Source organism: Poecilia formosa, unplaced genomic scaffold, assembly GCF_000485575.1.
Source record: "Poecilia formosa unplaced genomic scaffold, Poecilia_formosa-5.1.2 Scaffold389, whole genome shotgun sequence".
NCBI classification, from domain to species: Eukaryota; Metazoa; Chordata; class Actinopteri; order Cyprinodontiformes; family Poeciliidae; genus Poecilia; species Poecilia formosa.
In genome coordinates this window covers 308687-325763 of record NW_006800328.1, presented here as the reverse complement: position 1 = coordinate 325763, position 17077 = coordinate 308687, and the positions used below count along the sequence as shown (strand labels likewise).

Here is a 17077-nt window from a genome sequence, read left to right as displayed (position 1 = left end):
AATGTGGTCTGTTTTCCACTGCTTCCCACAAAGCTTAGGAAAGATGAGTAAAACAAAAGCCACAGATGCTTCAGCTCCTTAATAGCAAAATCTTGCTGTTCCTTTCTTTTTCTAAGAGTTTTGATCATCAGTTTGAAAATGAGTTTTTCTGTTTTGGGAGGAGATGGGTTTTCTGAAAACGTATCACAACACCATCATTAACAGGGGCCCTAATTAAGCCAAGATGATGCCTGTGAATTACACTGACAGAACAGCATCTGTCATGCTGATGGTTATGAGACTCGGAAGCACAGCAATCTAGTCACTGAAAATGACTGAGTGGAGGGGCTGCCAGCACGCAGGCATGAGGTTGCCAAGTCAAACAATGCTTACAGCACATTCAGAAATGGAGCTGCACAATATATTGAACTGCAATTGTCACCGTTGTTTCAATTTTTTCAGTATAGCGGCTTGGATATGTAATTGATTGGTTTTGTGTGTTTCCGCTGCCATGCTATATATACCCTGCTTGCTAACAATATGTTAGTTTCCTTCCTTAATGCCGACAACTAATTCAGATTTCTGTGGCTCTACATCTCCTAACTTTCAATCTTAAGATTTTCATCACAATTTTCAGTGACATATTTTACTAATGAAACCCTCTTCAAAAATTCATTGGAAATCCTGGTCCTAAGAGATTTATCACACCTAGACTTTAGATTTTGGGGAGTTTTGCTTAGGTTATAATGGACCATACTGATTTATTTATTTATTTATTTATTTTAAAGGCAGTTTATTTTTCTAAATTTTTTATCATTATTTTAATGTTTTGAGAATAATAAATTTAAACCACACCAGGAACAGCGATCTAAATCTTTTCCTTTTTTTAAAAAAAAATTATCTTTGACTTGCTAAGACACACACAGCCTAAAATTTTCTTTCAATATGTTCTTCAATGTTTTAAATTCTCCCAAGTTGACTTTCTTTTTTTTTTCCTTGTCCGCCTCACTGAAAGACGAACAGAAACCATTTTCACCTTGGCTGATGATTCATTTCCATTCTTATTATTGCAGCTAAAAATGTAATTGCCTTTTCCTCATTAAAAACATCAGTTTTGGCCTTATATCGGGCAATTAACTAGTCGAGGCCCTTAAATCATCAAAGAAAAATGCTGTACAAATGGTAATTTTTTTCTTCTTATTAGTTTTATTTGGCTGCCTTGTAAAAAGGTTCCTGTTAAAGTGTGACAGGCCTCGCCCGAAGGCAAATAGCGGGTGACACGAGCTGACTTCCTGTTAAACCTCAGGGGGAGTAAGGGACATGGTGGGATCACATCATTAAAATACTTGCAGTCAAACCTCAAATGGAGGCGCAGGTTTTTAAAACAAATGGTTGTTACTTTCAACCATCTAAAAAAGGAGGTTATAACATGGAATATGCAAAAAGTACCAAATCAGGCACCAGAAATATAAAATAAAAGGTGAAACTTGGAATTGAATGTGCTTTTCTGCCCTGTTTCCAATACCTTTTCAGCTTTCTCCTCTGCCTGCGTTGCTTTACCTTGGACCCCCGTTATTGCCTTCTCGCCTCCTCTGCGCTCCCCCATCATGCCCCTGGGTGTTCGTTGCTCTGTCACAGGCATGGCACCGGCCTCTTGACCGTGATGCTCTCTGGCAGAAAATCAATAATTCACTCCTGGCATGATATGGAGATAAGATTGTCATAATCCTGATGCCGTGCTTTTGTGGACTCTCATTTTCCCTGGTAATTGCCACTCTGTGATGTCCTTTGCTGATTTCATGGTGGTCACAGCAATTTCTTGTTGAAAAGACAAAAAAAAAAAAACCTTGTGGCAACACATAAGCAAGTGTTGTCACAGTGTTAAGAAAATAAAACCAGTGGATGAAGATATTTTCTGGAGGTGTGTAAACTATCTGCAGGGCTGCTTATGATGGCGTATCGGAGCTTAAAGATCGATCTGCTTGTTTTTATTCAGCAGTTTAGGGCTTATAGTTTAGTGCTGGATGTTTTTGTACTTTGCAATGATTGATAATCAAACACAGTTTAATTTATTTTGGAGGACAAGATGTCCAGTTAGTAACTAGAAGCTGCTGTTACAAGCTCCAGAAATGAAGCCGAAGGCTTTTAGCACCAAACTATATTACACTGCTCAAAAAAATAAAGGGAACACTCAAATAACACATCCTAGATCTGAATGAATGAAATATTCTCACTGAATACTTTGTTCTGTACAAAGTTGAATGTGCTGACAACAAAATCACACAAAAATCATCAATGGAAATCAAATTTATTAACCAGTGGAGGCCTGGATTTGGAGCCACACACAAAATTAAAGTGAAATGTTCCCTTTATTTTTTTGACCAGTATATATAAATGTATTTACATGCGAGACTCATTTTAAAGGAAGGAAACAGCAGCTCTAGAGTTTCCCTGTGTTGTTGGCCTGAGTTGGCTAATGAGCACCATTCAGTCGACCAGGATGATAGAAAAGCATTTTACAGACCTCCAGGGGTTTTGAGCATTTCTGTTCCCGTTTGTTGATCTGAATGAGGAAAACAAAAATCCCACATTTTAATATTCCATGTTCTGAAAGCTGCATCCATCCAGTCCTCTGTCAGTCTGTCTATTCGTCCATCATCCACCTGTTTGACCATCAAGCTTTCTCTTTTTCTGTTTGCCCATTCATCCATCCACTCTTTACCATCCATCAGCATAAACCCATTGGTTTGAATTGTCCATCTGCTAGTCTGTCCATCTACGTTTTTTCTGTTTGTCTTTTTCACCTTTTTCAGTAGCTCACCTTTCTTTCTCTCTCTGTCCCACAACTCGTAAAGTCCAGAGTTTAGATCGGGTCTAAAAAGTCCAATCCACCCCGAGCCTGATCCAGTCCGACTCATTAACTGGAAATATAGACCTGAGCTCTAAGTAAACTCGACATATTATACTGTCAAATATAATACGTTTGTTTTTATAAACAAACATATCATACATATTGTTTTTGTTTTTAGGTGAATTGGTCAATTGGTGTAATTTCTCCCATTTTTAGCTTTTGCTTAGCATCTTCCAGCTCCTTTTTGTCGCTTGTTGTAGCCGCAGGGTGAGTCAAGTGCAAATCTGAGATGTGTGATTGATGGGAGCGGAGCAAGCTGCGTGGGCATTGTGCAGTGTGCTGCGCTTGTTGCAGCATAATGAACTCCTGAACTTTAATTTATTTCTTTCCTCAAGAGGGTAAACTACCTCCTCCTCTACTTAGACTATAACATGTAAATTAACACAACATAAACCTGACTAGAGTCCGACTTCTTTGAAGACGGTGGAAAGATTTTAATCTTTCACAGATTTTTCTTTTTTTTCCCTTTTTTTTTTTGTTTAAAGACTGATCACCGCTTTAAACTAATGTTCATATCTTCTTTTTCATAAACTGGTGCAGAGCCTACATTATTAATTTCTCTTTTTGTTCATGCTGGCCATTATGCCCTCACATTCATCCTCACGAAAGCCATGAAGTAGATGAGGGACAAAGAAAGCTTAGGAAATATAAGATGAATGACTTTTCAAAACAGATACATCTACTCTGTCGCTGCAAGGAGTTTTATTCAGTTAGAAGAGATTTTAAGTCATTCTTGACAAACATTATGAAAAAGAAATTCTTGCTTATCACATTAAGAGATTGTAATTCTTTCATCTGCTCTGTTTCTTTCATTTTCCTCTCCCTCCCCTCTGCTGTTTGTATTTTCCAAAGTCCATGTTTGGAAATTGATGTCATACTTCCCCAAAACACAAACACGGCAGGGTTTTTTTTTTTTTTTACCTGTAAACATCTGCGTGGGATGTAAATGCAAAACCGTCAGAGTAGACGAAGTAGTTTCGCTTCGACACTCAGCCGTGCCATCTGCTCTGTTTGAGATATCATTTCCTCTCTGGTGTGATTCAAAAGTGGCACCGTTCTTTGCAGTGTGGCCGCTTCTTTAAAGCATAACGAGAGAACATGCTGGATTTCCCAAGTGGACTGATGAAGACCTAATTCATCAATTCAATGCAAACATTTACAGTTGCTACACCAGTTTATTTAGACTGAAAATAGAGAGGACCCACGTTGCAGCTATTGGTTGCTCTCGGTTACAATATTTTTGCTTGTTGTCAAGGTGGAAAGATTGGCCCTATCCATAGGGGAGGTTGGCCCTGCAGGGTTTATCATGCCTTGATTTTCTTCTTAGGCTTCTGGCTGATACAGTTTTTTACTGCTTTGTATGGAGGGAATTGACTCTTTCTCCCCTTAATGTTTCCCTCGCAGGTCGTTCCCCTCCTCTGCCTTTCTTACATCTGCAGGTCGCCTTTCGGTCTGATAAGCTCAAGCAAAGCAGAGGCTGCAGGTCACTCAATCAGCACTCTCTGCATGCTTTCAGTGCCAGCTTTGACTTTACCTTTTTTTCTCTCCAAACACTGTTGAAACGACCTGAGCTGCTCAATTGGCAGGAGGAAAGGAGACCTAGATGTGTCCCTGATGTTTCCCTCCCTTTTGCCCTGATGCAGCTCAGATGTCTAGCCTGATGCTGGCCCAGAAACTCAAAGCAATTTTACTTTGCAATTGTTTAGTTTTTGTAATTTTGTAAACAATATTGTATTTTTTGTCAGAGACATGACACTAATGCAAAGATTCTGCTCTGAAGTTATTCAGAGCAGAATGCACGTTGCATTGCTCTAATCACTTTATTGTACAATTCAATCTATAGATCTGTCTTAGTGTTTTACTATTTGTAGATTTCATTTAACATATTATGTGCATTAATTTAATTATTAATCATTTTACATTACTAATGCGCTACATAATTAGCTGTCAAGGAGTTTTGTTCATGATGAATTCAAATAAAATTAGAATATCATTGAAAAGCCCATTTCTTTTAGAAACTCTCGCCAAGTGAGACACATTATATAGACAAAGTACATACAAGAATTATAAATGTTCACTTACAACTAAACAAAACATGGTACTTTAAATTAGAATATTACATCAGACCAAAGTAAAAAAAATAAAAACATTTTAGAAACAAATGTGGGTTTTACTGGAAAGTATGTTTAGTACTTACTTGTGGGTTATTTTCAAAAAGTACTTTTAATTAATCTGACAAACAAGACTCATCAGGATGTATTTTCTAATTTACTGACTGACTGCAGGGCTCTGGGATGGATAATTGTTCAGTGTCCATGTTTTTAGTTGGTAGTAAAGATAAAAAGAGGATTTGAATTTGAATCTTCAAACTAGTTGACGTGTGTCTGATGAACGTTCAGCAAATTGGGTGGAAAAAAGGTTTGTGAATATCTGCAGTAGTTATTTGGTAAATGCACAGCAGTCATTATTACTAAATGAGTAATTGTTTTAATATTAGTGAAGTAGTAATTATGAGTATTGTAGATTTTCATGTTTGTTGGAGTCCAAAAAGACAAGACCCATCCCCTTGTCTTTCTGTAGCTAATGGTCTTTATTTTCAGTCCAACATGGATTTTTTCTAATTGTTCCTTTAAGCAGCCAGTGAGTTGGACACAGCTGTAGCTCAAGACTTGCCTGTTGAACATAACAGGATTTTTTGTTCCCCTCAGGTAATCTGGAAGGTACTGTTAAAGCTGAAAAAGTTGACTACTGTAATCCTTGTCTGAGGCCTTCAGGGGTTTATTCAAATAAACAGACCTCGGCTCTCTTATCAGCGCAGCGGCACAAATGGCCGTCGCTCCGACTGCAAAGACACTCCTCCAGCTTCCTGTCGAACACAACTGGAAATGAGAAAAGTTGATGTGGTGGTCACAACACGGCGCACCAGTTCTGGCGGCTGCTGTACTCGCTAGAAGAGAAATCATTGGAGCTTGGTGGGAGAAAGGAAGGGGCCCACTTAATATTCACAGAGCAGGAGCACGGTGAATGGAAATGAGTGAGAGGTTGGGGGTGGAGGAGGAGGCTGGGGCAATGAAAACAGAGACTGAGACAGAATGTGAAATTGCAGGATAGGACTGGAACCAGCGCACAGTGAAGCAACTTATTTTACAAGTGCTAATAACCCAGGATGGTGTGGAGATGCAGATTTACTGGGAAGGTCTGTGGCTCCTGAAAACTCAGCCTTGTGGAGCTGCAGCAGGGCATGAAATTGTTGGAAATTGACACTGGATATGTGGTTATGTATGTGTATATAACAGGTTATGCTGGTTGATTCCATTATGGCAATATGGCAATGCCTCAGGGTTGGGTGACTGGGAATACTGGACGCATGTCCTGTGTACAGACTGGTCTCCATTTTGAAATGTGAGCACAGTTATTAGATAAAGTTGAATTAATTTACAGTTTTGACGATTCGTTTTATTATTATTATTATTATTATTATTATTATTATTATAGAATCTATCATTCTAAGATCTAATTAAATCTGAATAACTCAAACAAAAGTGAAGTTTTGCCCGTTTTAGGTGAATATTTGTTATTGGGCAACTGTTGCTGTGCAGACCAATTATGTTGGTAAGTGAACAAATACTTTTCCATGACACTTCTTTTAAATAAGTTCTTGAAGTAAAATAACTCCATTTACAATTCGATCATTGATTTAACTTATGGAGTCAGTCAGTTTCTTCATAAATCCCTGATAAAACCTTTAAAAATCTCTTTAGATTATTATTCTCTTGCTCTTTAATGTCCTTTTCAGTGGTTGGTCGGGTTTCAGCCTTTCTCTCCGTAACCATGCACTTACTGTGTCGCACTTCTTGGTACTCCAGGTGGGCTGCAGTTCTCGGATATAACAGCGCTGAGAAATAATAGGTCTTTTTTTCCCCCTAAACAGCTTTCTGCAACCCTTTTAACTATTTATAACAAATGGAATAATGTTTCCAATTTCACCCCTCAATTTCTTAGTCGTTTTAAAAATGCTGCATTTGACCTTTTACAATTTGACGTTCTATTCAGGTAAATCTTTTGTGCTTGCGTTGCTATAAGGCATTTATCTCTTTGAGCCACACCAACCTTCATTAGACACTCAGCGGTCGGTTTAAGTATTCCTAATGTGTTCCTGGTTGAATCTTTTTGCCTTCAGAAATTTCTTGACTCTTCCTTCATGTAGATGCAAAGCAGGATGGATCCGAGCTTTAAAATAGTTCATTCTGAATACTGAATCTGAAATTATCAGGCAACCTTTTCAAAATTTCAAGATTGCAGGTGTTTCTAATAGTGGAGAAACGGCCTCACGCTCCAAGAAAACAGATGATTTATCGAGTTCTTGGCAGGCTTTGCTGTTGGGAGGATCCTGTAAGGTGTGATTGTTGAAATTTTTTAGGTGAAGTCCACGGTTTTCTCAGAACTCTCTACTGCAGCTTTAAATCTCGTCCCTCTGTTTGGTTCTCGAGTTTGGCTTGAACCACAGCCAGTCGTCTTTACCACATCTAAATGCATCAAGTTGCTGATGCGTGATGCAACAATCCTCCGTTTGTGTTAATCAACTGAACATGTATACCTTATAAAGTCACTGCTTCAATCCAATTAGCTGTCAAATCTACACACCTGGGAATTAGAAAATCTGAACAAAATTAAAGTGGTCCAGATTACTCGCCTCATGTTTGCGAGCTTCCATTTTATTTTTACAGCAAGTGCAAAAGCCAAACTGTTTTCCACTGGAAGCACAAGACAGCATTTCTTTCTCTGCCCTTTTCCCTTCACTTTTAATGCCTTCTCTAATGTCAGCCATCGTGTTCCTGTCATGGGCCTAACCTTCAGGTGTGCTCTCACGGCGGTTCAATGTGACTGCAGTAAGGACGGGGGCCGCTGCAGACTGGATGCCACGCTCGCTCTTCAGTCTGGAGCAGAAACAATGCTGGGGAAGGATATCCTTTCATTGTCATGGTCATCAGGGGTGACTAAAAAAGCGTGGCTGGTGGCAGAAATGAGTCTTGGGGCTTCCCCCTCCACCACTGCACCTCCTATTCATCCCCTTCCTCTTACCATGCTAAATTAGAACTGCCTATCTTCTCTCTCTCTCTCTCTGCCTCTCTGTGTCTCTCTCTTTCTCTCTTCCTGGCTTCATGTTTGTCCTCTTTCATTCCTGAAGTTACAGAGGAAAGGAACAAGAGGAGGTGTCAGCTGACTGAGCCGCTCCAATCAGATAACTTCAGACGGAGGTGTTTAGCAGCTGCTAAAATCAGATTTAGCCCGAGGAAGGGAAGGGGAGGGGAGGAGAGGAGAGAGAGAGGGAGGGAGGGAGCAGGAGGTTGGAGCGAGGCAGCGCGGTGTGGATATGCACCGGTAGGGAAGCATGTTGAGTCGGGGATCCGTGCCATGGACGAGTCGAGCATTCTGAGGAGGCGAGGGCTACAGGTAGGACGTAAAACAGCTGTATCGATCCGCAGCGGCTTCTCCTTTCATCGCGGCACAGTTCAGACTTTTCCTCAGTATCAATACTCCACAGTTGCAGCACTGCGTGTGTGTCCTGCATGTGAGACAGTCTGCTGGAAGAGCTGAGCATAGCGCCGCTGACTCTTGACAATGTGCGATGCTCTCTACTCTTTGTCAGCATTTTTAAATAAAAGTTCAGACAGCCGCAGATTGACTTTCAGATAAAAGATGGAATTGTTTCTCACGTTTAATTGGTGCTAGCTGTTGGCGGGTTACGGGTGATGGGGGTGTGGGGCTCCCATTCATGTAGCAAGATCGATTACAGTGTCTTGTGAGGATGCCTTTCTTGTGCTTTATTGACTTTTTATGATAATTGATGATAATTGAGTGCAGAGTGAGGCTTTTGCCCTGCTGTCAGTAATCCTGATGAAGATGTGAGCTGAGTTTAAGGCAGCTCTCAGAGAGAGAGAGAAACAACTAAATTATTGCCGCTATCAATCTACAAAACAAATTACATAAATGAAAGTGGAGAGAGCGGACAGGATGTCCTGAAATACCAATTGGCTTTTATTGTACAGCAAGTGTCCCTATTATTTTTAATCAGAACCCCATCAGACATTAATCATTTTGTTCAGCCTAGTCTTCAATCTCTGTCTGCTGCAGCATAAACTGGACTTGATTTTATAATTTTGCTTACCCTACTCGGGGCCACGCACAGAGAGACAAACACGTTTTAAGGGGAAATTCTGTTTAAAATTCAGCTCAAACGACTGCATGTGTTTGGAATCACAAATTCCCAATGAGCCGCTCTTTCTCGCCTGCATGCTGACTGATAAATTTAACAAGTTCAACTTCAGGGTTTTTTTCCCCTCCTTGTTCAGACAGGAAGGCATTCATTTTCTTAGTTTCAGTGTCAGAGCGTTGCTCTGAATATTAATTTTTCTAAAAAATGCTGATATTTAATGTATTCCCTTTGAGAGCACCTTTTTATGGGAATGAAACACTTTTTTTTTTCTTTACATTTTACAAGCTGCTACATGGTAATTTTGTGTACATTCTCTCTCCCTGTCTTCGCCTTTTCCCATGCAGCACTTCTCCGCGTTTCCTAACCTGCATCAGTTGGAGCAAAAACAGCGGGTGTGTTCCTGTGGTCAGGCAGCTGCCACGCTCTGACTTTTACATTCACCATGAAACGCGGAAGTTAGTTTGCCAGTCAAATGAACGCAGCCGGTTCAGTGACGCAGTTTTCCATTCATTCCTAGACAGGGGAGGGATGACTGCACTGCTAACAGACCTTGTTTATGTCGAGCAGATTACGAGGACGGATCTATTTACAGTAACGGAGGGTTCGCTCGGTGCCGCTTCAGGAAGAAACAACCAAACGGCAGAAGTCAATTTTTTTTCTGCCAAACCTTCCTCCTGTACTGCTTTCACATAATGATGTTAAGATTTAAAGTTGGTCAAAGCATTATGTTATGATTTTGCAACTTCTGTGGTTTCAGAATAGATCTGCATCTCCTGCCATTTTTTATTCCCATTTCAGTCTTTTTCTATTGTATTCTATGTTCATACTGAAGTAGTATGAACATTTTTACTTTCAAGCTGTTTGCATTTATGGTGAAAGAACGTCATTACTAATATTTGGTTAAAATAGATTTTTTTTGAGAAAATAAAGAACTGAAGACTGAGGATCTTGTGATCAATTAAGGGCTTGTTTAAATGGTTGCTCTGAGTCTTTGACCAAATTTAACTTTTGATTCCTGTTGTGATTTGTCACTGCAACCATAGTCCTAACCTTTAAACAGTCTGACATCATTTAAAAAAAATCTTTACCATTTTTTATTGTATTTTTCTATATAAAACTTTTAAGCAATGTAAATACTTGACATCCTGCCCAGTGTCATTCACAGAGAGACAGAGACTGTATTGGCTGCGGCTCCCAGTTTATCTTTGTCCTGCTCAGTATTAGTGTATGCAGAGGAAAGTTGATTTGTTTGTATGTTTTCTCAATACAAATCCAATATTTATATGAGTCAAATTATCAATAAATTGATGGAGCAAGACGTGAATTTGATCCAGAACACAACGGTTTGTGTTGAATCTGATAAGTTTAGAAACAAATGATAGAACCAGGCCTCTTTTAGCTGTGTTGTTGTTTGGGTGCTATTTAAAGCTGCTTTCTTAATGTAGTTTAAGAAACCATAATAAGCTGTGTTACAGCAGCTCAGACTTGGACAAAATTCAAAATGTCTTTATTGCTAACAGTCTCGTTTAAAGTGACTTCGGTCTAAAAAGAAATCTTGATCAGGATGTTCCTACTGTGAATTTTTTTTTAAAAGCTTACTGTAGCTTAGATTAATAAATAAAAGTCCAACAATGCAATAGATGAACATTAAACTGCTATTGCCGTTTATTTTCCTGTTGTTAAATGGGGAATGTGAGATTTATTCACTACAAATAATTATTTCTAGGCTTTACCACCTTGTTCTTAAACAGAAGTTCTTGCTTTATAAAACTGCAATTAAAATTTGGCATAAAAATATTTTCTGTCAAAAATATTTAAAAGGTAAACTAGATAAATTTATTGAAATCTGAAGGACGTAGAACATTTTTTTCAAATACGTCTTGTTTTCTTAAAAAAAAAAAAAAAAGCCTCAGGTCGTATTAAGATCCAAAAGGATCTCAGATTTGGACTCATTATTGTGTCATCACAAAATATGGTGTTTAGTTGTTTTTCTGTAAGCACATTCATAAAGAACATTAATAATTGTCTGACTTAACTGATCCTTAAAACATTAAACCTTTAGCTTTGCTCTGCTATTTCCAATATTTTCCCATAGTGCCTGTTTTTGTGACACAGTTAGGCATTTCACAAATGTTTTAGGGTTTATGTACCAAAAAGCTTCCATGCATACGCTTTGTCTTAATTATGAAGCTCCAACAAGCAGCTCCTTCTTTATTTTACTTTATTCTCAGCATCAATCAAACACAGTCTCATTAAAGAAGAAAGTATTTCAGATTAGAGCTACTGCACAGCCTCTCCAAGAGCAGCTTGAGAAAGAACAACTGTGTGACAGAACGTGATACCATAACAATCTTTTTACCTTCAAATTTTTATATCTTTATGTAAATTTGTTCATATACACATATTAAAATGGTGTATTCACATGAGAGTGAAGGCTGTGACATTTTGTCTTCTGACAAAAGACAAACTTCTGGCAAAGAAAAGGACAAACGGAGAGGTCAGTGGAAGGAAATGGCTCTCTTTAGTTTGAAGAGGAGCAGCTTTCCTGCTGAAGTGCTTGTGTGATAAGCGGCGACTTTCTACCAGGATGAGCAACATTTCATAGTACGGCTGTGAAAGGGGTCAGAATAACATGGATTTTTATTTGTTTTTATTAAACAAAACTAATCATGAATGTCGTGTCTAAGGAAACACAAAGCTACAGATTCTCACAAAGCCAAATGAATGTTGGAATTCAATCAACGACTAAGGCATGCTCCCTTTTTATGCTCGTGTGAATTAAAAAGACAGTTCCCTTTCATGTTCCAGAAGATGTTTTTTCTGATTAAAATTGCATGAAGAAACGTATAGATGCCCTCAGATGAGGGTTAAAGTTGTGTACAACAGCACCCTCTGGTGATGATGTCAGGAACTGCCTCCCTTGTCTGGCCTAATTTACTTTTGGAAAGAGTCTTGATCTGATCTGCCCAGAATCTTTTGACTTGTGTGTCCACTGGTCATATTTTTTTACATCTAAAAAGTCAAGCATGGAGCCAAGTCTTTGTTTCTTTTTCCTTTCTTTTGGTCTTTTCTATAGATCTAGAGATGAGTTAACACAAATTGGTTACTGAACACGAGCGCAAACGTTTAATCTGTAAGAATTTTAATGAACTTGTTGGTGTCTTTATTGCCGTATCAGTGTCTGCTTTTGGCCCGACTTAACACGTGTGGGTTCTGTGCATTAGCTCATGTTCAAGCTAAGTGTTTATAGATGTCTTTTAGTTGTTCTCTTCCCCGTTCCTCTTTCATCTCCAGCTGCTCACACCGGCTGTCATCTGAATTAGTGCATCACTTCTCTCGTTAGTATTTTGTCCCATCAAACGTTCAGCCAACCAGCCGCAGTGAGCACTTAAAAACACAAATGCCTCTTTCTGCTAAAGTAAAACGAATTCCCTCAGTTTTTATCAGCACAACCTCATTGGCAAGGAGAATTTTATCATAAAGTGTGCTAGCCTTCAAGTTCACACATATTTAACAAATGGTGAATAAAATGAAGCTCTTTATGCTGTATTGTTATGTCTCTGTGTTTGAGATTTTGGAGAGCTGTGGAAAAATGTATTTTTTCTTTTGACATTGGTCCACAGTGTTTATTCTGTTTCTGCCAAAAACAAATCTTAACATTTGGAAAACAACTTAACAGTTTGACTAATTATTCAGTGTTTGAGTCACACATTGAGTACTGAGGTCTGTCTGCTTCAACTCAGGCCCACACATGATTTTTTTAATATCTAAATTAAGACCTTGATCACTGAATTTAAATATGTAATTCATAAAAAAAGTATTCCTTCTTATTATGTTATTAATGTTATGCACCATATACTTTAGTAACGGCTGATTTGACAGGCAAACCTATTGGGGGGAGGGGAGAATTTTCTAAACTTGCGCTTTCCAACTCTAAATCTATAAAATTACATTTTAATATATAAAAAAGCGTTTCAGATGTGCACTTTGACAGTAAAGCCAGAAGCGTCATCCACGTTTGGTTTTGAAAACTTCACATCATCTTTATTTTTTTTAGGTAGTGAAAACAATTTGGATTATTCATTTGCGAAGGGCAGGTTTAGGACATCACATTTCTTGTTAAAACACAGTTTTAAGGTTTTATGTAATTCTCTTCAACAATTGGATTTGTTATCCATTGACTCTTTGCTAAATTTGACTATTTGTGGAAAATCTTTCTTCATTATTCTGTTTATTTTTCTTCATTATTCTGTTTATAAATTACTCCACACCATGCGGGGTCAGTCAGTCCCATAACCTGCCAAAACCTGTGTTTTTTTATGGCCAATTACTTAATCTTAAAATTAATTGAAAAACTGAAAATTTGAGGACGCTGTGTCGACCGGATGGTAATTGTTGGATGCTTCAATGATAAGCAATCAATGCAAGAGTAAAAAAAAGTTGCACCAGTTGAGGGATGAGAAACCATGTTGTATAAATGTAAGAGCTGACTTCATGAGCAGATTGTCTGTCTGTGGGCTTCTGTCTGCTTTATACCGAGTTATCAGCTGGTTGCACAAAAATCAATATCCTTCACTCTGAAGGGAAAATAAGTTCAGGCAGGCAGTTCATGTTGTCACTGATGTTGATAAAACTGGGTTTAGATCATTTGCTGTTTTTCAGCGTCATTTGGGGAAATCATGCAGCTTTAAATCAGTCGATTCTGGCAAGTCATGCAGAGAATCCACTTTAGCTTTTCTCATTAACCTTCACTTCAAATAAGCATCAGGTATGTGATATTCAATAAGCTTTTAGATAATGTTGATTAAATTAAGGGGTAATTTACTCTCTATTTTATTGATTTAAATCTTCAACCCTGTGAATGCATTCTTAACTAAATACCTCTTTTCATAGAATGAATGCAAATGTTAAAATAAGGTAAATAAAACTTCAAATAAAAAAAACTTATTTTTTGTTCATCAGATAACAGAAAATGGATCAAGTTGTTAAAGTGTAGACAGTAAAAAATAGATAATTTTTCAAATGTTAAAAAATAAAGTAGTGTTAGGTGAGAAACAGAAGGTAACCACTACAGTTGAAACAAGTAATTGGATTCATCAAGATTAATTGATTATTGGGCCAGTAATATTTCACTGGAAAATATAGATTCCAAAAAAATGTAATTTGCTGCAAGAACAGCATATTCAGAGCAGTAAGTGAGCCAAAACTGTAAATAAGTGTATATATTTTGTAATTTAAGTAAAAAAAAAAAAAAAAAAAATTAAAATATGTTTTACCCAGAACTCCCGCTGGCACAGTTTTAGCTTCAGGTAGTTCAAATTTTGTAAAAATCTAATTCTTCTATTAAGCATCTTTTTCTATCAAATGATTAATTGCTTAATGGAATAATTAATCAGTTAATCTAAAAAAAAGATCATTAAAAAATCTCTATTGTTACATTTATTCAATAAAATGTTATTTAAAAGAAGGACTTTATTTACTTGCATCTATTAATGTATTTCTAATATTGTAAAAATAACAAAATTTAAATGGTTAAATGAAACATCCAATAAGTTTTTCATTTAACTTTAACTTTTCAATCTAATTAATCAATTAGTCATCTGAATAATCAATACGGAAAATATTTGTTAGTTTTAACCATGTAAAAGGAAACCATTTGTCTGCTTGAGATCCAAGTCGCTCATCAGAGGAAAAAGGCTGGAGTGCGTCCGAATCGAGCCGTTTAACAATGCGAGGCGTCCCAGTGGGCCTTGTGGAACAGGTGCATCATCCGTTTGCTTTTGTTGCAGCCCATTTGCTGTATTTATGATCCGTCAATGAGCATAGCGGTGACTGTATGTTGTGGGGGGAGAGCCTCCCGTGTCCTCCGTCCTCCTGAGAGCCTTTAGATTCAGAATATCGTTCAAGATGTTTTTCTGGGATGTCTCTCCAAGTCTCAGCCCAGACGACAGATGAGATGAGAAATCAAGAGGCACCAAGAGGAGTGGAGAATAATGACTTCATATTCCTCTAAATTCCCTCATGTCGTACTCTAAGATATTCCAACACGGCTTAATTTCATGCAGCTACATCATTAGGTTTTTAATCAATGCTACATGAGCCTGGAGTATTGTAATGTTGTGTTAGAATGTGGTTTGGAGCTTAAGTAAAGGTGCTTTCTGTATTTTATTGTAATAGATAATAAACAAAACAACGAAACACAAACTGCAGCAGGAGAGTGAAATTGATACTTTTGCTGTCGTTTCAGCTGCAAGGCTTTTGGGTGATACTTACACAACCAGAGACAAAATATTTTAGGCTTTTTTTCATTTTCTCAGTTGGGTTTAGCTTTTGATTTGGCCTGTGGCTCTGAGTCGTGACTGTGTCTGCCCTCGTTGGGAATAAGAGGGAGAAAAACCAATGAAAATGTAACGTACGTACGAGACAGGTGGGATAGCAGTTAGCATCGCTGCCTCTCGGCTCCAGCTGCTCCGGGTGGTTTACATAATGATCCTGTGTTTGTTTCTTCGCCGACCGCCAGTTGTCCTAAAATACTGAATATTTCAAACTCAGCCTCACTTTAAAAATAACGTGTAGCCTAAGGTGCCATCATCAACCATCAAATGATGGTTTCCAATCAGCATGTATGCTGCTTACAATTTATTAAGTAACTAATTGTTCTGGAGCGATGCCTCCTAGTTGTTATGAGCCATAATTTCAAATAAATAAAACAAAGTGGAGAGGGGATTGGCCATCCGCACCCCGCCTGTCATTTAAGGTGGAGATATGATGAGAATGGGGATTTCCTCTCCTGTCATCTGCAAACAAAGTAAAACACACTTTTGATCTTGAGCTCCAGAATCCAAAAGAAATCAAGTGGAATTATTAATGAAGCATTACTTGTAGCCTTTTACAGCAGCACCGCTTTGATGTGGAGCCTTGGCGATGAAATGTTGTTGCTGCAAGGCATTCATTGACATTTACCCTGTGGAACAAAACACTCTTTTAGGTTAACGGTGGAACGGTTGTTGTCTAATACAGATTACCAGAAAGACCGGTGATTGAGCGCGCCCGAGTGCTGTCATTACCGCCTGACATTTTCAGACATGAAAGGTTGTCATGCAATTATTCAAATTTTTTTCTGGCTTTTTGATGGCTCGGCAAAACATGGCGAAATCACGAAATGTAAAAGAAATATTTATGTTGCGCGTCCTGTTGATTTTAAAGACGACTCGAAGCTGTCGGATCTTGAATTTTAAAATTAATGACCCTTGCAGTTTTCTTATTGTTTCATATCTAGTAGGTATGTTGGATTTTGAAATGAAAATACAAAAGTTTTCTGTTTAATTAAAATATATTCAACATTAGGGAGGAAAAAAAATGACCGTCAAGTGTTGAATTCATGCAACAGAGAATTGAAATGATACAAATAAGGTGACCACAAAGCAGCTGATTAGCTGCTTGCTGTTCCATTGTTTCTGGTCTCAGATTTTTCAGACAGAAACTTTCACACAAAAAGAGCCAAAACAAGTTTTTTTAACGTGCCCCCTGGCGAGCTAAGAGCCAGTTTCTATGGTAACAATCACTGCCACTTTCTCACAAGTGTAACCAAATGACAAATGGAAGAAAAGGTAACTGAAGGAGTTTTGTTGAAGAGAAAATGACACTTAATGCAAAAAACGTGCAACGCAGCAGTCACCTTGGTTTATAGAGGGGGAAAAGACTTCAATCAGGTTTTAAATTTGAATTAACACAAAATGGAAAACTAAACGGCATAGAAATGCTCTTATTTCTATCATTTAAAGCAGAGAAACGACACACATTCCCATTGCTGCTGGGTGAATGTAAAATAGAGGCTTCCTAGGTTTTCTAGATCCAGACAAGGACCAAAGAGCTGGAGGGTTTTTCTATGTGCAGGTACCTTCAAACATCTTAGATGAAGGAATTTCTGCTTCTCTAGATGCATTTTTCCTTTCTCATCTCTCTATGTG

General features: G+C 38.0%; 1 protein-coding gene across 8 annotated transcripts in view; it reads left to right on the top strand.

Annotated features, from left to right (window-relative positions):
- Positions 1–17077, top strand: part of mast4 (microtubule associated serine/threonine kinase family member 4) — a 99440-nt gene that overhangs the window by 29842 nt on the left and 52521 nt on the right. For 2 of the 8 annotated variants that reach the window (XM_016662759.1, XM_016662757.1), the window contains exon 1: positions 8216–8344. The exons of the other annotated variants lie outside the window; for them this stretch is intronic. In XM_016662759.1, coding sequence (XP_016518245.1) covers positions 8306–8344 — 39 coding nt within the window. In that variant the 5' untranslated portion in view covers positions 8216–8305. Of the gene's footprint in view, positions 1–8215; positions 8345–17077 lie in introns of those variants that run through there. 8 annotated transcript variants of the gene reach the window in all.